The sequence below is a fragment of the Gymnoscopelus braueri genome (assembly GCF_963280865.1).
Source record: "Gymnoscopelus braueri genome assembly, chromosome: 7".
NCBI classification, from domain to species: domain Eukaryota; kingdom Metazoa; phylum Chordata; class Actinopteri; order Myctophiformes; family Myctophidae; genus Gymnoscopelus; species Gymnoscopelus braueri.
Window position 1 is genome coordinate 44,320,384 of NC_137608.1, and position 22,829 is coordinate 44,343,212.

At 41.5% G+C, this 22,829-nt stretch overlaps 1 protein-coding gene across 1 annotated transcript in view; it reads left to right on the plus strand.

Annotated features, from left to right (window-relative positions):
• The window catches only part of LOC308089061 (coiled-coil domain-containing protein 60-like), a gene marked incomplete at its 5' end in the record, with an annotated part of 72,663 nt that extends 50,708 nt beyond the window's left edge, over positions 1 to 21,955 (plus strand). The window contains 9 exons of the mRNA XM_080433637.1: positions 550 to 654; positions 5,406 to 5,496; positions 7,111 to 7,405; positions 13,324 to 13,411; positions 15,321 to 15,425; positions 16,496 to 16,600; positions 19,639 to 19,830; positions 20,805 to 20,997; positions 21,803 to 21,955. Coding sequence (XP_080289763.1) covers positions 550 to 654; positions 5,406 to 5,496; positions 7,111 to 7,405; positions 13,324 to 13,411; positions 15,321 to 15,425; positions 16,496 to 16,600; positions 19,639 to 19,830; positions 20,805 to 20,997; positions 21,803 to 21,871 — 1,243 coding nt within the window. The 3' untranslated portion in view covers positions 21,872 to 21,955. The remainder of the gene's footprint in view (positions 1 to 549; positions 655 to 5,405; positions 5,497 to 7,110; positions 7,406 to 13,323; positions 13,412 to 15,320; positions 15,426 to 16,495; positions 16,601 to 19,638; positions 19,831 to 20,804; positions 20,998 to 21,802) is intronic.
• Between the last annotated feature and the right edge of the window lie 874 nt (positions 21,956 to 22,829).

Sequence of the window (22,829 nt, forward strand, 5' to 3'; positions counted from 1 at the left end):
TGGACCCGCAAGGGTCCATTTGGTTTCATTTGTACACTCTCAGAGTTACAGACCTGTAAGGATCCATTTGGAACCCCCTATCGTTAAAGGGAATCGTTAAGGAACCAGAATCGTTAAAATCCTAAAGGATCCCAGCCCTAGCTGCAACTATAGATTTGTGTTTGATAGACTATTTCTCTGTTGTAACCCATGTTTCTTGGCAATTACTTTTATACCGTTGGAAAGGCTGTTTATTTGACTTTTAAACGGTGACCCATTTGTAAGGAACATGCATTTGTGGGATGAACATTTGTGGGATGAGTTGCGCTCATGAAAAAAAAAATACTTTGTTGGACAACGGTGTTGTGAGAAAATAGGGAAAATAGTCGATATACAAGCTCACAACGCGTCGCATCGCCATGCGTTGTGATAGTTAAAAAAAATACCTATTTTTTACCCTTTTCAAAATGTTTAAAACTTTTCGCCTATAATGACATCGATTATTAATCAATTATTTTATTTTATTAGTTCAATTAACTGTTGCACCCCTACTTATGTGTGATGTTGCAGGGAGGCCGTCTATCGCCAGCTGTGCTGTCTGAACTGGCTCCTGGAGGCCCTGACTCTGGAGCGCTCTGGCAGGGCCGGCCCAATCTCCTCCTGCTGGGACTACAAGTAAGTCTGGAACCTGTAGTTTTTACCCCATCCCCTCCTGCTGGGACTACAAGTAAGTCTGGAACCTGTAGTTTTTACCCAATCTCCTTCTGCTGGGAATACAAGTAAGTCTGGAACCTGTAGATTGTTCCGCCAAAATTACATTTGTTTAGATAACTATATTGATATATTGATATTTAAGGAACCGTCCACACTCACAAAATACGTATTCAGCTTTTTGAATTGCGGTAAATAAATAAATAAAAACATTTGTTGTGAGTCTGCACTTGGCCTTGATTCTGTAATCATCTGTAGAGCACACAAATGTTGGGACGTTTGATAAAGTCTCACTGAAGGTATAGCATGAACGTCTATTTTCATTACACATTTCTTATGGCTGAATCATGTAAGTATGACACGGGACAAGGACAATGTGTTCAGAAGGGGAAAAACTCATTTTCTCCAGGGAAAGGTAAGTAAGTATTAGCCTTGGGAACCAATGGGTCCCGAGCCATATGGCCTGTAGGTCAGGAGCCTATCGCCTGTTTCTGTAGCGTGAGGCAACTTGATGTACAAGTACACCCCCTGGACATGATGCTACTATGTCACTGGCAGTGGTGGAAAATATTCTGTAATATACTTGAGTAAAAGTACAAAAGTTTTGGTATCTAAATGTACTTAAAGTATCAATAGTATAAAGTACTCATTATGCAGAATGTCCTGTTTCAAGTTTTCAAATGTATAAAAATCTTTTGAAAATAGCAAATCTACAAGCTCACAATGTGTCGCGAGCTTGTAGATCTGCTATTTTCAAATGGCCGAAATGTATATAGGGCTGAAGTGGTTAATGTATGTTACTATGTTTTGTAATAATAATCACAATCTACTAAAGTTTTCAATTAAATGTAGTGGAGTAAAAGTACAATATTTGGATCTGAGATGTAGTGGAGTAGAGTAAAAGTATTGGAAATTGGAAATACTCGAGTAAAGTACAAATACCTCATAATTGTACCGTAGGTCATAAAAGTACAGTACTTAAGTAAATGTACTTAGTTACTTTCCACCACTGGACGTACTGGATGTACTGTAGTGGTGTGGAAGTATAAAGTATCCAAAACAAAATGGAAATACTCAAGTAATGTAAATGTACAGTCCTTGTACAGGCAAATGTAGTTAGTTACTTTCGACCACAGGCCCTCTATTGCAGCCCGTTCATCATCGCGCAGCCTTCGTTGACAGGAGGGGGAGGCGGGCCGGCCTCGAGGCAGAGGCGGCACCAGGCTCGCTCCAGCCATTATCAAAATCATAACTTACCTTATCGTAAAAACAGCATCGCGCCATGGATTGATGTCTGCGATCCGCAGCCCCCGACGGACAGGCCCGGCGGCGCTCTAACCTTGTAGTGATATTTCATGACTTCCTCCTGTTGTCTTTCCGTGCTGTAATACCTCTCTCAGATCATTTGGGCCCATAAAGCTTGAAGACCTTCTGGGGGGAAATTGAATTTGAAAGCTGAGCGAGGAGCCGCAGGAGGTTGTAACACGATGACATTTATTCCCCTTCTCCCTCCTCGCCCTCGCCATCCCTCCCATCACTAATTCAGCATGTACACGCCGTGGCGGTGTGTGGAATTATTGCGGGATATTCTACCGGGAGTAGAATATCCGCGAGAGTATCTGATCATACTCTCACGGATGATCCGATCATCATATAAAAATATTAAGCATTATGTCAAGTTAACTAAAGTTAGATGGATGATGCTGAGCTTAATTTTTTAGTTTTTATATGTAAACGTTATGATGAAAGTCCCCACTCTCCACACACAGTGACCTGTTGTGCTCGCCATGTTTACATATATATATATACAGACAGACAGACAGACAGACAGACAGACAGACAGACAGACAGACACACACATATTAAATCGGCGATCGCGCACGTGTATGCGTTGCGCTCCATTAGTTAAAACATCTACAGTACACCTGGCTGTCTATCTTCATATTATAGCCTACATTGATATAGAAAGAGGAAGTCATAGAGTTTAAATATTGTTTAATTGTGCAGTCACTGTTACCAACAGTGCTTAAAAGGATCCCTGGCTAATAAGCCTTATATGCCTTAATACATAATAATTAAAAACACCTTTACATATTTTGTTTATTTTAGAAACTGTTAATCTTTTACTCAAGAGGGACAATGCCCGTTGCAATTTGATGATATAATTTGTCTATGTGTGGACCAGCCCTATGGATTGTATGGAATGCATGTGTGCAAATAAAACATATTTAAAATATTGATTTGATGCTCATATTAAGTTATTTTTTTATTTGCACATGCATTCCATAAATTCCTTTGGGCTAGACCACACATGGACAAATGACATCATCAACTTGCGATGGGCATTGTCCCGCTTGAGTAAAAGATGAACTATTTGAAATATTGAAGGTGTTTTTAATTTTAAATTGAGTTATAGAGGGCTATTATAACGTATTAAGGCATATAAAGTGAATTAGCCAGGGATCCTTTTAAAGCTTGTTTATTTTCAGCATTATTTTGTTGATGGGCCGAGTACAATTCCACTTGTTACTGCCAAACTTCATTTACGAGCATAACCTTATAAGGAAGTTCCGTGGAACAGTCAGGCATCGATTGATAGGACAGCTCCGACCGGTTAAGTGCACGCTTAGGTACTGCGTAGCCTGTGTGGACAGAGGCGCTTATGTGCACTTTCGGCAAACACACGTAATTTAAGGCAGCCTTCTTACCGGAGCCTTCGTAAGGACCGCACGTAACTCCCTACGCAGGATCTCTTTTGGAAACACGGCCAATGACATTTATTCTCCTTCTCCCTCCTCGCCCCCTCTCTCCCATTCCTCTTCCATCACTAATTCAAGAATGTACACGCCATGGTGGTGTGGAATTATTGCGGGATATTCTACCATGAGCCATATTAAGCGAGTGGCTGAGCGCCTTTTTAAACTTGATGGCTTAATCCGTGCTCCCCCTGCCCTCGCGTCTCTGCTGCCACTTGAAGGAGTTGTTGTGCATTAAAGTCATTACAGTAACAGGTCTCTCTGTCTCCTTTATCCTTATCTAGGCCTTGCAGAGAGACAGAGATAACGAGAGTGACGGCTAGAGATCACTCAATCAACGACAGAGCGAGAGAGAGAGAGAGAGAGAGAGAGGGAGAGGGAGAGAGTAAAGACAAACAGGCAGAACCTATTAGTGAAGAAAATTAAAGCTAACTAATTAAAACACAATTATTTGTATGACAAGTAAATCGTTAAGTGAAATTTCAGGATCGTGACAGTCCTTGCTACTGCCAGGTAAAACCAGAGCTGTCGGGTGCATGCGGATGTTAGCACTTTACATCTGCCTCTCTCTCTCTCTCTCTCTCTCTCTCTCTCTCTCTCTCTCTCTCTCTCTCTCTCTCTCTCTCTCTCTCTCTCTCTCTCTCTCTCTCTCTCTCTCTACTCCCTGTGGGGGGTCAATATCAGGGGAGCTGAAGCCTGGAGGGGATGAAAATGGAGAATGTAATCCCACCCCCATCCCCCCTCCCACAGGGCTGATAGACTTTCATATTTCATGTAGCAGAGTCAGCGGCTGGCTGCCCTCCGGCTCCTTTGAACCTCCACCCATCATCACCGCATACTCTCTGCCGCCATGACTTCTGTAACGGCTCACAAAGAAAACTCTGGCCCCGCCACCAGGAAGTAAAATGTGGCTAGAAGTTCCTGAGGTGTTGGGGTCGGGAGGCTAGTGTTAATGAGCCCAGCCCTGATGAAGACATTGTTCATGCTGTGGCCATTCACTTGTCACTGCCAGAAGTGGTGAAAAATATGTTTACTCAAGTACTGTGCTTAAAGCAGTGGTTCTCAAACCTCTTCATGTCAAGGACCCCCAAATTGATATGTATTTGGTCGCGGACCCCCATGTGAAATGATGTTGTGCCAGGGACACCAAGAAGAGAAGATTTATGTAAAAAAAAGAAGAAAATAAATCTAAATTATTCAAAACGTTCTATATTTTTCAAAAATAGCAGATGTAAAGCTGTAAAGTGATATTTTCTGGTTGAAACAAAACGATTTTTGTGGGAAAGGTTTGTTTGTTTGTTGAGTAAACGGGGTCTCGCAATCTATCCAGCTCTTTTGTCAACAGAAATGACCTTTTCAGGTGGAAATGACAATTTCAGGAGAGAGTACCCATTTATCATTTTGTCTGCTCACTTCGTATGTGTCATCACTTCCAATTTCACTTGCTTATCCTGTATCCTGCATGAGTTCTCTCTCCTGATTGGATAAAATTGGTATCAATCTGAAAATGCATTTTGTGTTTACTAAAGAGCAGGAGAAACAGAGAGACCCCTGTTACTGAAGAAACACTCTATAGCAATGACTACTTTCAGAATATAGAGCTTTTTAACACTTATTTGACCAAAACAAATATCACTTACTGCACCTTAAGTACAATTCTGAGGTATATTACTTTAGTTGGGTATTTCCATTTTTCGATCCTTAAGGTTTCTCCTCCACTACCTCCTATAGAGGCAAATATTGTACTTTTTACTGCACTGCAGTTATTTAAAAACTTTAGTTACGCGTTACTTTGTACATTTAGATTATTAATACAAAACACACATTAGCCGCAATTCGAAAATAGCCAATCTTCGAAAAAAAAGTTGGCCACATTTTGATGAGGGCTTGGCGCTAGTTTCCTTTTTGTTTGTTCGTTGTTTTTCTTGTTTGTCTCCCCCCCCCCCCCCCGTCCTACAGGGACCCCGGTCGAGGCAGGACAACGCTAAAAACGTTCAACAGAGAGAGAGCCATCCAGAGCAGATGGGAGCGCTTTGTTTGCGCGCCCCAGGTATCAGTGCCTCTTTAGGTTTTAACTCCCACCCCCCTCTCTCTCGCTCTCTCTCTCTCTCTCTCTCTCTGCCTGCAAGCCAGCCAGCTGCAGCTCGGCTGTTGCTGAGGTCACTGTTTGTCCACAACTTATCTCTTAATGTCCTTTACCTGCCTCGCTGAGCAGACAGGAGGACACAAATCCAGCAGCACAGCGCCCAAGCACACTGGGCAAGCACACATACACACACACACTCTCTCTTTCTCAAAGCCTCAAAGGCAGACGTTACGCCCGCATGACTCACACCACCACACACACGCACACACACACACACACACCCATGCGTCTTGGGGGATGGCGGTGTGTGGCAGTAGAGGACATTAAGGAGAGCTGTGCGCGGTAAAGTGTTGTGCGGTTTGGCTCCTTCACAATAGAGGCCTTTGCTCATAATGTAATGTTTGTGTAATGCTGCTTCTCTTTATTCCAGAATATTGGCCTCCCTTTCCGGTAACCATTGCGTAACCACTTTAAAAAGAAAATGATTGCTGTGCACTGATAGAATAGGAAAAAAAACATTGGAAAAGCTTGAAATTACTGTCCCACTGGGACTCGTTTACAAGCACCTAGTAATCACACACCAAATGATTTCATAAACATAATGTGAAATGCCCCTTTTATGTGCAATTTTGAGAAACTTGCGTGTTTGCGTGCAGCAGTGTTGCTAGATTGTGAGAGAGAAACAAACGGTCAGGTTTATGAAAACGAGCCCAAAAGAAGCAACAAGGCACACATGAGCACACACACAAGGCTATTTCAAAATATCTGATCTACAAGTTCAAGTGTATTCTGTGCCAAGCAGCCATCAGGACACAACAATCACAACACATCACAACACACACAATACATTGACAATACTACACAACTAGAATAGGCTACCATGCAGTCGTAGTTTGAGAGGCATCACTATACAACATCACACATTTTATGGGCAGAACTGAGATAGGGCCTGTTTGTTCTGAAGTCGTATACTTGTGGGGACAAATGATCTCAGAGACCGAGCCTGCAACATCGGTCCTGTGTACCGTCGTCCTGATGTGGAATGTTCTTGAAACATTTTAACAACACAAACCTTACGTGGGCGGTCTCTGGCACAAAAACCTTTCAGATGGGGGGTCCGCGGACATTACGTACATAATTTGGGGGTCCTTTATACATCGTCGCAAAACAGCGCCACACGTGAAGCATTGTTAGCTTGTCGATTAGCTATGTTTGCAATTTAAAACAATTTAGAATGAATTAGTTTACCTTTATTAAAATCAATTAGCGATTAGCAATTAGATTAACTAACCACTTGAACCCCAGCATCCATATTCTGTGGGGAAACATTCTGAGGTAAAAATAAAATGCGGATCTACAAGCTCATAACGCGTCACAACGTGATGTGTTGTGAGCTTGTAGATCGTCTGTTTTTGACGAAGAGATTTGGCATCGGCGGGAAAATCCAATTTCAGTCGTAACTCAAGTCCAGTTCTCTAAGAATCGCGGGTTTCACAGGTTAAATCGATGAGTTCAATTAACGGCTGCACCCCTAATCTGTTACCATACCAGCCTTTATCTCCTCTTATCTCCTTCTAGCCTCGCAGGACAGGCCCCAGGCCTCCACCGGGAGGCTCCTCATCCGATCGCATCTACAACATGCTGCGGAGGTCCACCTCCTCCATCCTGAGCGGTGGAGCCTCTTCCTCTGTCCTGGCCAGCAGCAGCCTGTCCTCCCTGTGCCCAGCAGGCAGCGAGGAGGAGGACATCGCCACGTCCCGTGGTGGGATGGGGGGGACCGCCACCCCAGCAGGCCTCTGGGGGGCCAGTGATCGTCATCGCGCAGAGCCTCCAGCAGGGGGAGCACAGAACACAGAGCTCCCCGCTTCAGAACGTAAGTCTCTGGACAGCAGGGTGGGTCACATTATAGGGGCCGTGTCCACAGTGGGCGCCTTTTTTTATTTTATACTTTATTGCAGGTTATGTACAATACATGTAATCCATTTCATCCATAATATCTTACTCGTTTTCTTCACTTGTTTAATTCATCCTACATAATTTTTATACATTTACTTGTATTACATATTCAAACTAAAATTGATAATACAAAGAAAAAATAAAAAGAAGGGGAAAAAAACAAATAAGACAATTTTAAATAAGAATAGCTTTCCTGTAGTACTTACATTAACTTTTTCACTTCAGGTATTTCTGGGAATTCTGGGTTTCTGTTTCTGAACTGTCCACAGCCGTCCTCTGAGACACAGACCGAGTCAAAAAATTATATTATTATATATATATATATGTGCCAGGGACCCCCAGAAGAGAAACACAAACAAGGAAAATTATAAATGATTCAAAATGTTCCAAAAATGTTTTTCTACATTTTTCAAAAATGGCCGCTCTACAAGCTCACAGCTATTTTTGAATAGCCAAAGGAAACAAGTCCCCTGGACTTTTTTGTGTATATCCTTTTATAAAGTATTCAATCAATAAAATATGGTTAAAGTGGTTAAAATGATTGTGAGGCTATATTTAGACATTTTGCTGGGGACCCCCTGGAACCCTGGGGGTCCCCGGACCCCACTTTGAGAACCAGTGGGGTTACTAATCAACATTAGTGAGGACCAATTATATGAAGATAGGTTGAAAATGGCTGGGGTGGTCCTTTAAATAAAGAAAGAATGTGAGTACTTTGTCCACCACTGTCTGTATGATGCATGCATAGCAGTGAAGTTCATTTCTGTCTGTAAAAGCCTCACTCATCATCATTGCACCTTTTATGCTTGAGTGGAGTTTCCTGCCCTGTAAACTCAAATATTCATACATATTCAATGAATCACTTTTATCTGCAAAGGTCTCTGGGTCTGCTCCCTCATTATTTATGCTCTCACATCTCTCTCTGTGTTTCTCCAAAGAATGCCGTTACCACTGACTACAGTCTACTCTACAGTCACAAGAATTGTTTTTGCAGACAGTTTAGGATGATTTAGGCTTGGGACTTGCGGTGTGTGTAAAATGGCTGTGACGGAGCTGATCATTTAGTCAAAATTCAATTCCATTCCATTCAAATCAAGTATTGTCATTATGTAACATGTACACACAATGAAAAACAAACAAATGTGAGACAAATAAAAACAGATTACCCAAAACATACCTAATGACTATTAAAACGTTTAAAGCGATCTCCCTCCCTCACACACACACACACACACACACACACACACACACACACACACACACACACACACACACACACACACACACACACACACACACACACAAAATAAATAAACAGTGCAGGCCATATTGCATATTGCAGCAGTGTTAAAGTTACCAGTGAGTCCAATAATTGATAAGCAAACTGGTTGACAGTTAATTTACCATTAATTTCCCTGAGTTAAGTGCCTTATTATAAAAAGTGTGATGGATAGTAACAGTAGCAGGGTGGAAATCCATGAATCTAGCTTAAACCATATACTTTGTTGAATGGGGTTCCCCAGGGGTCTGTACTTGGCCCTCTCTTTTATTCCCTCTACACCAAATCTCTTCGCCAAAAAACAGCCTATCTACAGTACAAGCTTGTAGATCAACGTGCACTTGTAGATCTGCTATTTCATTTTGAAAAAGATTTGTGCTTTTACTTTGATGCTGTAAGTATATTTTGATACTGATACTTTTACTTTTGAAGTAAAAACAATCTGATGAGGCTACTTATTGGTTAGGAGCTTGACGGCTCTACCCTATGCTTGATTGACCGGAGTCCCTCAGGGCTCTATACTAGTGACTTTTAAATTTTTTAAATTTGCTCTACATTAAATATCTTTGCTGAAAATAGCCGATGTACAAGCTCACAATGTGTCTGTGAGCTTGAAGATCTGCTATTTTCTGCGAATGTTTTCCCCGCAATACAGATGCTGGGGTTTCAAGTGGCTAACCAAAGACAAGACTGCTTGTCTCTTGCTGAATAATAATTGTCAGGCTTTTCTTCTTTTCTTTATAGCCTCTTACCCCCCCCCCCCTTTCTCCATGTTCTTTGTGATCATAAAAGAAGTCCAAAAATCAAAGCGTTCATTCAGCCTCATTGGTTTACAGCAATTAACCACCGTTCCAGCTAATCCCCAGAGTTATGTTTCACATTCACAAATTGGCCACTGGAGATATGCAATATCCTGCAGCCCCCACACCGCACTGTTTTACCCAGTGGTGGAAGAAGTCCTTTTTTTCAAGTAGCAATACCACTATAAAAGAAATGACTCTGTATTTTACCCAGTATTCAAAGATTTACTTGAGTAAAAGTACAAAAGTATTGGCATCAAAATGTACTTAAAAGTACCAAACATTTTAAGTCATACACACTGTTTTGAAGCTATTTCAAGAATGTGTTTTGTTTTTTTAAATAGCAGATCTATAAACTGAGCTTGTTTTTGAGTAGCTGAAGTATCTGCAAAGTAACTAACAACTAAGTTACTAAACAACTAAAGCTTTCAAATAATTGTAGTGGAGTAAAAAGTACATTATTTGCCTATGAGATTTAGTGGAGTAGAAGTATAGAAAGTATTGAAAAATGGAAATACGCAAGTAAAGTAAAAGTACCTCAAAGTTGTCCTTAAATGCGGTACTTGAGTAGGCCTAAATGGTTTTACCCGGCGAACAAGGTCGAGGAAGGATTTTCCTCTAACAACAACAGAGAAGAAGAAAAGCTCTTTGAAACTCTAACTGTAAAAAGCTTCAATAATGCAAATTATCTTTTCTATTGAATTCCCCCCTTCAGTAATTGTCAAGTAGCATGATAGCTAATCCAGAACATTCATTTGGGATAATTAAAATAAAAAAAGTATATTTATTCCATCTAAAGCCAGCCAATTTGCAGAAGTTATTGGCCATTATAATGTTTTTTTGTGTAGGTTTTTATGAGCTATATTCCCCGGCAAGAAATCTCACTCATACGTTTTAATAAATCGTCGGTGTCGGGTGGAAACCTTGTATATCCAAAACCGTTCCTTTTTTAATTATTATTATTTCTTTTTAATTAAAATTGTGAAAATCGACGATCTAGAAGCTCACAACGCGCCGTGATTGAGCGTTATAGATCTGCTATTTTCACTGCTTTTGTGCAACGCTCTTGTATGACGAAGTAGCACATTCATTTACGTAAAAAACATAAAAAGTTGAAACGTGGAGATACAAGGTTTCTGCTCGACGGCAACAAAATGCTGCCTCTCTGCCTGATTTGCTGCACCGTGATTAATTTTGTCACGGCTCATGGAAGTCGTGTAATTGAGGCGAGTATTTAACATTTTAATGAGTGCTTTGTACTCTCGGGACGGTTTATGAAGATTTATAGTGTTATCATTGTTGCATGTCACCTACGACCTATATACTTGATCCCATAATCCGCTCTGGCACGTTTGCCCGTTGTTGGAAAGGCTGGGATGTAGCACCACCAGATAGGGGTCCAAATGGATCCTTACGGGTCCATTTGGTTCCATTCGTATCCTCTCAGAGTTAAAGCTGCACTATGTAAGTTTCCTCTTCTATCGCAGATTTGAACCCGATTTCTTGTTGTGCGCTGACATTTATAGAGCCGGCCTGCTTGCTCAGGGGAAAAATTCAATCTTGACCATCAGGTAAAATTGTGTGTCAGATCCTGTGTCTGTAGGTGAGGCATGACCTTTGACACGATCTAAATGTCTCAATAGAAGAGCAGGGAGACAAAAAAACAACCACCCCAATTGTATAATTGCATTAACATACTCTACCATACAGATCGGACAAAATTACATTTTATTCATAAAAAAGAAAGCCGCTTTGAATTAAAACTGAGGATTTTATGGTGTAGATTGGAGTCCCAAGAGGTAAAATGATATGGTCTCAAACTGGGGGTCCTTGAAATGAAAAGGTTTGAGAGTCACTGAACTAAAAGAAACTACACTGGAATCCCAATCTAGTATCTACACTGTAAACTCCTCAGTGCTTAGTTATTTAACTCTGAGTGTGTACAAATGAACCAAATTGGTTGTAGACTCTCAGAGTTACAGACCCGTAAGGGGTCTGTTTGGACAGCTGGTGGTCCCCAGACCCGATTTTGAGAACCATTTCAAACGTTTTCCTAAATAGCTGATCTACAAGCTCACAGCACATTGCAATGCAATCTGGGAACCCAAAGCCAAATAAAAAGGAAAAACAGCGCCCTCTCCTTTTTTTCAATTCTTTCACTTGGCTCTGGGGGGAGCTGAACGGAGCACCCGTGCGCAAGAAACCGGGGTTTTTGGTCTGCCCTCAGCGCTCCACTTCCGGTGGTGCGCTTATGTTTTCATTCCCACTAACAATATTTCTACACGGAACACTAACACCACTTCTCCCAGATAACATGGATCGTTTTGGTTATAAGGCCACTTGTTTCTATGATGAAAGAGCAAGTTAAAATGTGAATATCTTTCCGTGGTTTTGTCTGCTCCGAGGACGCTATTGTTAAATGAGTTTCGGTTTGTTTTCAGTGGGAAGCGAGAGCACAGGCAGTAAATCCCGGCCACTACATTTGATTGGGTAAAGCGCGGCCTGCTTCCTGATCTGAAGGCACGCCCACTTGTAGGCCAGTGCGTACACGTTATGACGAACCCCCCCGACAGATTCAAGCGGAGAGCAGAATCTGTTCTTGAGAGATTAATTGCAATGTGACACGTTGTGAACTAATATCCACTGTCGATAGTCTGTACATATACTGTATTGTGTTCATAGGTGATAGATAGATGTATGTTCATATTTACTGTGACAGATTGTACATTCTACTTATATTTATTGCTAGAATATATATTGTGTTATATTTATTGATAGAAAATACATTAACTCAGTCAAGCCAAGTGAGGATGGCTAGGGTCAGACTAAGTCTGTTTGATTTTTATTGTATTGTAGTTTTTTAAAATCTTATTCGTACTGTATCTCTCTACCTGTTCTTAATCTGTTTCATGCTTACTGCTCTCTCTCTCTCACTCTCCCACTCTCTCTCTCTTGCTCCCTCCATGCATCTCTCTGGTGTAGTAGCAGTATGTGAACACCAGGAGGAGCTATGGGATCATTTATATCAAGGCAGAACTAGAGGTTCTACCATGATGAACTGTCATCACACCACTTGAAGTGTAAAAACCAGTGGTGGGGAAGAAGTACTCCGATATTAAGTTCGAAGTAGAAGTAGCAATATAATAATTAGTTTGTAGTATAAAATAGGGCAAAAGTTGTCACTGTATGTTTTGTATTAATAATCTAAATCTACAAAGTAACTTGTAACTAAAGTTTTAGAATAATTGTTGTGGAGTAAAAAGTACTATTGCCTCTCAGTACTAAAAAAAAAATACCTCAAATTGTACAGTACTTGAGTACTTTCCACCGCTGGTAATAACTGTTGTACACACAATTTGTCCAAGCCTTTGGCATTACAGTAAGTTGTTTGTACAGCATTATGGGATTATGTACCAAAACCTACTGTTATTTTAGCATGCATAACAAACTGACACATACACGGAATAAGCACACAGTGAACTGTGTGTGTGTGTGTGTGTGTGTGTGTGTGTGTGTGTGTGTGTGTGTGTGTGTGTGTGTGTGTGTGTGTGTGTGTGTGTGTGTGTGTGTGTGTGTGTGTGTGTGTGTGTGTGTGTGTGTGTGTGTGTGTGTGTGTGTGTGTGATGATCTCCTGTCATTTGCATCTTTATTATTGTGTGTCTTTATTGTCTACTGGCTGGGTTCATGTAACAGTGGATGTGTCTCTGTCCTTAGATCTTCATCCTCTTCTGTAACAGTGGATGTGTCTGTCCTTAGATCTTCATCCTCTTCTGGATGAAGTCCTTCAGAGGGTCAGGAGAGAGTTTTACGCCCACAGCTCCACCACCACTAGTATGACACACAGGTAATGCTTCATTCAGTTACTCTCAAACCTTTTCATGTCAAGGACCCCCTGGTTCCAGGGACTCAACTACAAAATTTGAGTTGTTAAAAATGCAAGTCTGGAACGATGCAATTTGGGAATGTACTTGTTGTTGGAGACGGAGTAGCCAGTGTGGTTCCCACTACCATGCAACCGATCTACTAAATATGGAGATACAGGGTTGTCCATATTTGGAGTTCTAATAGAATTCCGTTGTACACGCTGCCGCTTATTTTGGTGCAACAGCACAAACGTGACACACTTCAGCACTGCCCACACGCCAAGTTTGAGGTCAATAAGTCATTGCGTAAGTTATGCCCGGAAACGTTATACACACAGAGACACTGACACACAAACACACACACACACACAGAACATTGTGAACTTGTAGATCAGCTATTTCCGGTGAGTGACACCATCGTACACTAAAATATAAAGCAGGCTTAACGCAAATAATCGAAAAAAAAGTTAAATGTCTGCCATAATCATCCCAACTAACTGAACACCATTCACAAAACACCTTATAGATAATGAAATTAAGAAAATGTGCACTAAAATATACAAATCTGTTCCAACATAGAGATTGAACTTATATTTGTACACCAAGACGACGTAAAATTGTCCTTGGCATTGATTTGAAAAGGCTAGCAGAAGATAATCCCTGTACGAAAGATTGAGTTACGAATACATTTCAAACATCCTCCATGACTACTTAAAGATAACAGAAATATCCAGAGAAGCAGAGCTTTTTAAGGTGGGTTTATCAACTTCAAGTTTCAAGTAATTATTCTAAAAAATCTAACAAAACGGCACTTTGGAAAATCGTTGGCAGTAGAGTCAAGTCCACAGTGAGTGGTAGTCAATGGGCTAAACCCCTGCCTTCAGGTGGCCCTCGGGGCTTAGCCCCCCAACCTATACTTACAATCCTTTAATCTTGACTTCTATAATTAGCACCCAACTCCCTCTCCATTCATCATCCATCTCTTTTTGGCTTAGCGGGATTTGTAAGCCTGATAAGAAATGCAATGCCAGGAATGTTACATGAAACGTCACCAGTTCTCTGTAGTGGATAATAATAATAATAATAATAATAATAATAATAATAATAATAATAATAATAATAATAATAATTGTTTGTACTACAATAAGCATTTGCATAAAAACCACCACACCACTATAAAAGATCTAAGAAACAGAAACAAAACAACAAAAACATCAGGGCATAAATCCAAGAGGTAAAACCAGTGTAGCAGAAAAAAAAAAAAACTCTTTGTTAAGGGTAGGTCTTCAGTCCTCTCTTAAAAGAGGGGGGGGGGGGGGGCGAGCAGAAGGCCCAGTCGCCCATGGTACGTAGCTTGGTCATGGGGGGTTTTGAGGAGGTTAGTATTTGTGGAGCGGAGGTTGCGAGCCGAGGGTTGTGGGGAGACTTAATTCCTTGAGGGTGGGAAGGAGACGGGACGAATAGGCCTGTTCTATAAGAGTGGTTATTTTGGTAGGGTCCTACTTTACTGTACCTCGTCACTGCCCAGTATTTATCTGAACTGTTCACAGTGCCTGACTGCTATACTCGGGATGGACTGATTACACTGTCCAGTTATTCATTTTCTCTAAGCTCCCAGAACTCTAATCATGAGCTTGCAGCCTTGCACTAACCGCTAGCTTTTTATTACCTTTGACATGGAATGCAATATAATTGCAGAAAATGACAGTGTTCCTAAATTGCCAGTAGCAGTAGTACTAGTAGTACTAGTAGTAGTAGTGTTGGTGTTTGTGTGAGGTACTGGAACATAAATATTCCTAGTAATACTAACAACTGACATTTGTCTTCAGATCAGATTGGCGCCCAGTGAAAACATGACCTCAGTTCTAGTAAATTGCTCTTTTGTTCCAGCCTTGCAGCACCACAACCACAAGCCCAGCCACACAGCCAACGCCTCCCCCACAGCTTGGACAAAGCGTCTCGCCTCAAGCTGGCAGAGAGATCTCGGCCCAAGAGGTGCGCGCATCTAGCTGATACTCTTTCTTTTTTTTCAGAGCAACTTGCAGAGAGTACTGAGGAGGAATTGCTTACAAATATAGGTGTTGCATGTATTGGATATCGTCTCTGTCAGATGGAAACCTCAATACTGTCCAAAACTGTTACATTTCAGGATTCAAATTCAAAAGTAGCAAAAGCAGCAGATCAAGCTCGAAACGCTTGTGGATCTGCTACTTTTGATGCTTTCGTGTTACGCTGTATGATCAACTAGGGCGTCAATTTACAAAAAAAAACACGATAACGACGATAATTCAACAGCTATGTCACACAGTGAATAGCTGAACTTTAACCGTGCATTAAGCTCAAAGCTACTTTACAAAGACATTTGACGTAAGAACAATCGCAGCTTCTTGTGACGTACAGTGGAACATTGACACAACATTGATTCTTTTGAGAGTGACGCCCACAGTTCAATGGCATCTAAATGCCATCTATTGTCTGTGGTTGTTCTTCCTTATCCAGCTGCACTGTCAGGCCCGGCCGTCTGCCAGCGGACTGATCAGCAGCAACAAGGGGCTAGCATCCGGCTTGTAAATTGAAGTTATATAGGAAGTGTGACAGTTCATATGAATGGCCTGTAGTCTCGCTGTTTCACCGCCGTTTCACCCCTGCTGGTTGCAGAAGCAATTAGGCTCTATTCAAGCGGATGGGTTTTTGGACGAACTTTACATTTGATTCTATTACCTTAATAAACATTGTCATAAATACTATATGCTTCCATTCGCTAGTTTTAAAGTCTTCTTTCAATCACCATGATATGCGTTTTGGTAAATTATGGTAACATTTATTTTAAAAGTAATGATAAAGTAGAGTATGTATTCTAGGGTTTCTACTGGTTCTACCGAGTGAAGACCCGCCCTCGCTGCGGTTTCAGCCAATAGCATTCATTTCCGTTTGCATTTCGGACCGGATATCAACCGGATATAGAAAGATGGCGGATTTGAAATCGCTGCAAAATAGGCTTCATTTACGGTCCGTAGAAACCAATGGCGTGACGCTGTCCATATCTTTTTTTACGGTCTATGCAGCAGCAACAGGGCGTCCGTGATGCTGATGGAAGTGAGAGCTGCCCTGGAGGAGAGAGCAGAGGAGATGGCGCAGAGTTACGCTGATGTCCTGGAGCAAAACGCCAGGTCCGCTGCTCTATCACCTGACCTCCCCCCAGCCCAGCCCAGCCCACCCTAAACCAAGGGTTCCCAAACTTTTCAGGCCTGAACTGGAGACCCAACTGGGGGTGTCTTCCTGGCACCCAAACGTATAAAAATACATTATGAATTAATCGCTTAATCCATTAATACCGGGAAAGCGTATGTCAATTTAGATTTTTGCATTGCCTATTAAAAAATAGCAGATATACAAGCTCACAGCGCGTCATATCGTGCCGCGTGTCTGCTATTTTTTTTATTAAAAAAAAAATCTTCAAAGTGTGAGAACTACTGATTTAGAAGGCATTTGTAGAATCGGCCTCAGGTTTTAATGGTTTAACACCCAATTTCAAAAATAGTGAAAATAGGCGGCCAAAAGCTTGTGGATGTGAATGAATCTTTTGAACATTTTAAAACGCAACTATTTCACGAACCATATTAGTGTCTCAACCCTATGTTTGGTGCAAACACGTAGCCCACAGGGACGAAAGACAAGGAGTTTCACTCTGTATCAGCATTACACAAACATGACACCTGCTCCTCCACGAAGGTAAAACACCCTATGGAATATAGTATTGATATCATCTTTGCTGAACATTTTCAAAGACGACTACATCATGGAATGATGTAATGCTGCAAACCCTGACCGCACCACTGCAACTGCCAAAAGCTGCCATCCATAAATATTCACTTGTTGGTTTAGTTGTTTCCCTGTGCATGTCATGTCATGTCATGTCATGTCATGTCATGTCATGTCGGGTGCAACAGTTAATCGAACTAATCGGTTTAATCAATAATACTAGAGAATATTTGATAAGTTGATAAAGTAATCGATTCATAATAGATCCTTATTTTGGTCATTATAGGTTATTATATTATTATAAAACTGTGAAAATAGGGCTGTTCTACAATCTCACAATGCATCACAGCCAATCTACAATCAGCTATTTTCACTATATTTGCACAACACCATTGTGCGCCAAATTATAGCATATAAGTGCTTAATCGATTACTTGATAAAATCAAGTATTATTCAATAGAATAATCGTAAAGTAAAAAATATATAGTCGCAGCCCTCATATCATGTCACAACACGCCAAGTAATTTCAGTTTGGTTCAGTTCATTTCAGTTTATCAATCCACATAATAAAATTAAAACACTAATTGTGAAATATTGACATTGTACCATGTCCAATCTGTAGTTAAATCCATGATTCAGCTGCTACAACCATGTTTACACCAGAATCTGTGAGCTAACTAAATATTGCTGCTTATAGAAAGTGCAGTAATACATTCACAGCTCCATCTTCAGAGTTAAGTTAACTCTAGCAATGTTTACAGTGTTGACATGATGTTATTGAGCTATATGACTCAATGGACTTTAACCCCAGTGCACCTTTCGCTTTGCTTTGACTCTTAACGCATATGAGCTACCGGTGGTGGAAAGTAACCAAGTACATTTACTCTAGTACTGTTCTGAAGTTCAAATGTTGCGCTGCTTTCACTTTACTTAAGTATTTCCATTTTATTCATACTTAATACTACACTCCACTACATTGTATAAACATTATTGTACTTTTTACTCCACTACTGTTATTATCCTTAGTTAATAGTTACTTTATAGATTTAGATTATTATTACAAATGAACATACATGAACTGATAAATTATGGCTTATGTGATGACATGTTATGTTATAAGTTAAGCTACTCAGCAGCACATGAATTCATTTAAATCAGCCCGTATCAGCTGCAACATTAACCACATTAATACATTACTAATTACAATCTAATGATATGATGAACCGGTATGGATATGGTGATCTACAAAACATTTACATTTGGTATTGCAAATATATTTTGATGCCAACTTTTGCCAAAAAACTACTTTTGTTCTTTTACTCAAGTAAAATGTTGAACGGAGGACTTGTACTTTTCTACATTGTGCTATTGATACATTTACTGAACCACTTACCCAGCGTCCATATTCTGGAGGGGAAACATTAGTCAAAAATAGCTGATCTACAAGCTCACAATGTGTCGCAAGGCGGCGCATTGTGAGCTTGTAGATTTGCTATTTTTTGAGCGATTCGGTGAGACAGAAAAAGTGGTCAACGTGCAGTTGTAACTCAAGTTCGGTTCTCTGAGACAGTGGTTCTCAAAGTGTGGACCCCCAGGGGTCCTTGGGGGGGGGGGGGGGGGGTTCCAGGGGGTATATACATATCATTTTGGGGGTCCTTGACATGAAAACGTTTGAGAACCAGACGTTAAGTAAAGAATCTGAGTACTTCTTCCACTGCTGTGAGTGTGAGCTATACATTTGTGCCAAGTACAGTGGTTCTTGTGACTTACATAACAACACTGTTGGCACTGTCCTGTCAATGTTCAATGTCAATGAGTGTAGACGATCACATCAGATGCAAGGTAAACACAGACGTCTGGAGGGGAGAATGTGAGCTCTCATGATCTCTGTCTGTCTTCCTCACATTCTGTGGTGGAAAGTAACTAAGTACATGTACTCAAGGCACTTTTACTTCACTTTAGTGTTATTCAGTACTTTCTACTTCTACTCCTCTACATTTTAGAGGCAAATATTTAACTTTTTACCCCACATTTTTTTTTTAGAAAACTTTAGTAGAAAGTGTCTTTGTAAATTTGTATTATTATTACAAAACATACATTGAGCCCTATTTGATTATCGTCTCTGTCGGGTGGAAACCTCATTATGTCCAAAACTGTTGCTTTTCAGGATTCAAATTCAAAAACGTAGCAAAAGTAGCAGATCCACAAGCTCAAGACGTGTCGCTTCGCGCCGCATTTCGAGCTTGTGGATCCGCTACTTTTGTGTGATGCTAGTACGATCAAGCAGGGCGTTAATTTACGAAAAAACATAAAAAGTATGGAGATAAGAGGTTTCTGCCCGACAGCAACGTCATTCAACGTGAGCTTTTACTCAAGTCAAATCCTGAATGCTGCCCTTTTACTTGTAACAAAGTACTTCTACATTGTAGTATTGCTACTCTTACAGAAACAGGTTGGACAGTGGCCTGCAGAAGTTTCGGGCTCTGCGTCACGTGACCGGCGCCGCCCGCCGTCTCCCGCGCCACGTGACATCTGTGGCTGACACGAGCCCCCCGGGGCCGGGGGGAGGGGCTCGCACTGCTACTACGCCCGTGAACGACAACAATAACAACAATACCAGCAGCGACCACATAGCCTGGTATGTGTGCGGCCTGCAAAGGATATTATCTGGAATGGAATGTGGAGTGGAGTTGGAGGGGTATCAGTGGTGGTCAGGGTTCAGTTAGCTGGTAGGGGGGGGGTCCATGCTTCTGCTTACGATATCCCCTCTCTCCTGGTCATTCATTTTTTATTGTCGGTGGGGGATATGTTTCATCCCTGCTTCTGCTCAGACTCAATTAAATATGTCATTGCTTTTGATAAGAAAAAACTCTTATCTCCATATTTGAATGTTTTTGTGTTTTTTCGTAATGTAACGCCCTGTACTTGATCACACTACAGCGCCACACAAGAGCATCAAAAGTAGCAGATCCATGTTGTGATCTACAAGCTCGCAAGGCATCGCGATGCGACACGTTGTGAGCTTGTAGATCTGATTTTTATTTTTATTTTTTTGGTTAAGAAAATATCCACCCCCTCAGTTTTTTGTTTGTTTGTTTTTTAACAAAGGGAACCCTGTGTGTGTGTGTGTGGTTGTATGTTTGTGCGCATGCACGAGTGTGTCTATGCCCATGTGGCAGGCAGATTTGTGCCTGCATCTACAAGTACAGGTGTTGCACAGATGCTCAGTAAAATCTGTGCGTGTTTGTTTCTGTCGGGTGGAAACCTCATACGCCTGTATGTCCAAAACTGTTCCTTTTCAGGATTCAAATTCAAAAGCAGCAAAAGTAGCAGATCGACAAGCTCAAACCGCGTCGCGTCGCACCGCGGTTCGAGCTTGTGGATCTGCTACTTTTGCTGCTTTTATGTGACGCTGTAGTATGATCATGAAGGCCGTTAATTTACGAAAAAAAATAATAATATGGAGATAAGAGGTTTCTGCCTGACAGCAACGGTATACACGAAGCAGCATTATGTAAGTATTTCATTGCCCCTGAGCTCAATCCTAAGTAAGTGATCCTAACAAAATTACACTCCACTCTTTTTATCCTTTTTTCTTTTTTTTTCTGCCAGGCTCGCCGCTCTGCTGAACGGTCTGCCGGAGGAGGTGCGCAGGGAGCGAGCGGTGAGCCGGGTGCTGGGGAAGCTGAGTGGATTTGCAGAGGAGCGGGTGCTGTCCAGGGTGAGACCCCACCTCTTCCTCAAGGTGCTGGGTGCTCTGCAGCCCTGGGAGCTCTGCCTGCCTGACCTGTGTGTGGCCATCGAGGTACAGGCACGCACGCGCACGCACACACGCACACATTGACATGTGTGTGGCCATGGAGGAACAGGCAGGAGTTCTCAAATAACACCCACTCCTTCCATGCGCACACGCACACACTCATGCACACACACATACATGTACAGTCAGACTTTCTCCTGACATCCTGACATTGGATGCGAGCACTAAAAAAGAACATTAACGGCTGTCAACATGTTCTCGTGTGACGCTGTAGTATGATCAAGTAGGGCGTTAATTTACAATAAAAACACCAAAAGTGCCCAAAAGAAAACTATTTTTTGCATGTCATTGTAAACGAAAATTGTCGACGTTTTTTTTTTTTAATGGCAGGAACGGGAGCAAACAGCAGGAAGATTACAGGAAGCTAAAGCTTCTCAAACAGATTTATGTCATGGACCCTCATTTGTCCGCAGACCCCCATTTGATAACATGTTGTGCCAGGGATGTCTTTTCTTCCCGAAAATAGCCGATCCCCAAGCTCACAACGATCGGAAATTTTCGAATAGCCCCATTTCACTGGGGACCCCCTCATAACCCCTCAAGGACCCCTGGGGGACGCCGGACCCCACTTTGAGAACCAATGCACTATAGTCTATAGCACACAGGACGACAAAGACTGGCCCACTAGAGTGTGTGTGTGTGTGTGTGTGTGTGTGTGTGTGTGTGTGTGTGTGTGTGTGTGTGTGTGTGTGTGTGTGTGTGTGTGTGTGTGTGTGTGTGTGTGTGTGTGTGTGTGTGTGTGTGTGTGTGTGTGTGTGTGTGTGTGTGTGTGTGTGTGTGTGTCAGATTGCCCGGGAGCATGTTGTCCAGATGCCCAGAGAGGAGTACGACGCCTGGCTGTGTTCCAGGGTCACCCTAACCCTCCCGGGACCCCCATGATGCCCCCCCGGGCCACCAGGTGACACGCCTCCAGCAGCTTCTGGACTGGCTGGAACCCACTGGCTGAGGACCACACACACACATACATTTAGGAGTGAAACAGAGAATCTAACAAATTGATTTCATCCATTGTTAAAATTATCGATCATTTAATAAAATGATTGATTGGTAATCAATCCCTATTTTGGGCATGTCATTATAGGCACAATATTTGTACCAATTAAAAAAACATTCAGAAATAGAGAACATAGCTTGTAGATCTTTGTCGATTTTTGTCGAAGTATAAAATGTGGTTTAACCCATTGAGACCTGAAGCCGATTCTACATGTCTCCTAAATCTCAACAGTTTTCTGAAAAACGTTTGTTTCTATATCAGTGGTGCTCAATCTTTTTCATGTCAAGGACCCCCAAAATTATATGTATTTGGCCGCGGACCCCCATCAAAATATGTTGTTCCAGGGACCCCTAGAAGCAAAGATTTGAGTAAAAAAAAATCGCTTTAAAAATATATCTATTCAAAGATTTGCACACATTTTCACGATTTTTCAAAAATAGCAGATCTACAAGCTCGTAGCGCGGCACTCGGTGCCGCGCTATGAGCTTGTATATCTGCTATTTTTGAATAGCCCAAAGTGTAAAATAATGCTTTTTAGCGCAAATCTAAAAATGAGACAGTTCCAGGTCTCAATGGGTTAAGTGGTTATTCTACTTTTGTTGCCATATAAAACAATTATCTTTTTTTACTGCGCTTCTCGATTATTTGATTAATCAAAAAAGTCATCGATAGAATAATCGCTGATGAAATAATTGATACAACGATAGTTGTAGACCTACACCCATTCACGTGCAGATCAACCTCCATGAGAATGTAAACACGTGTAGGCATCAACGCACCTACAAATATATACTAACACACACACACAGATACTGTACACAAG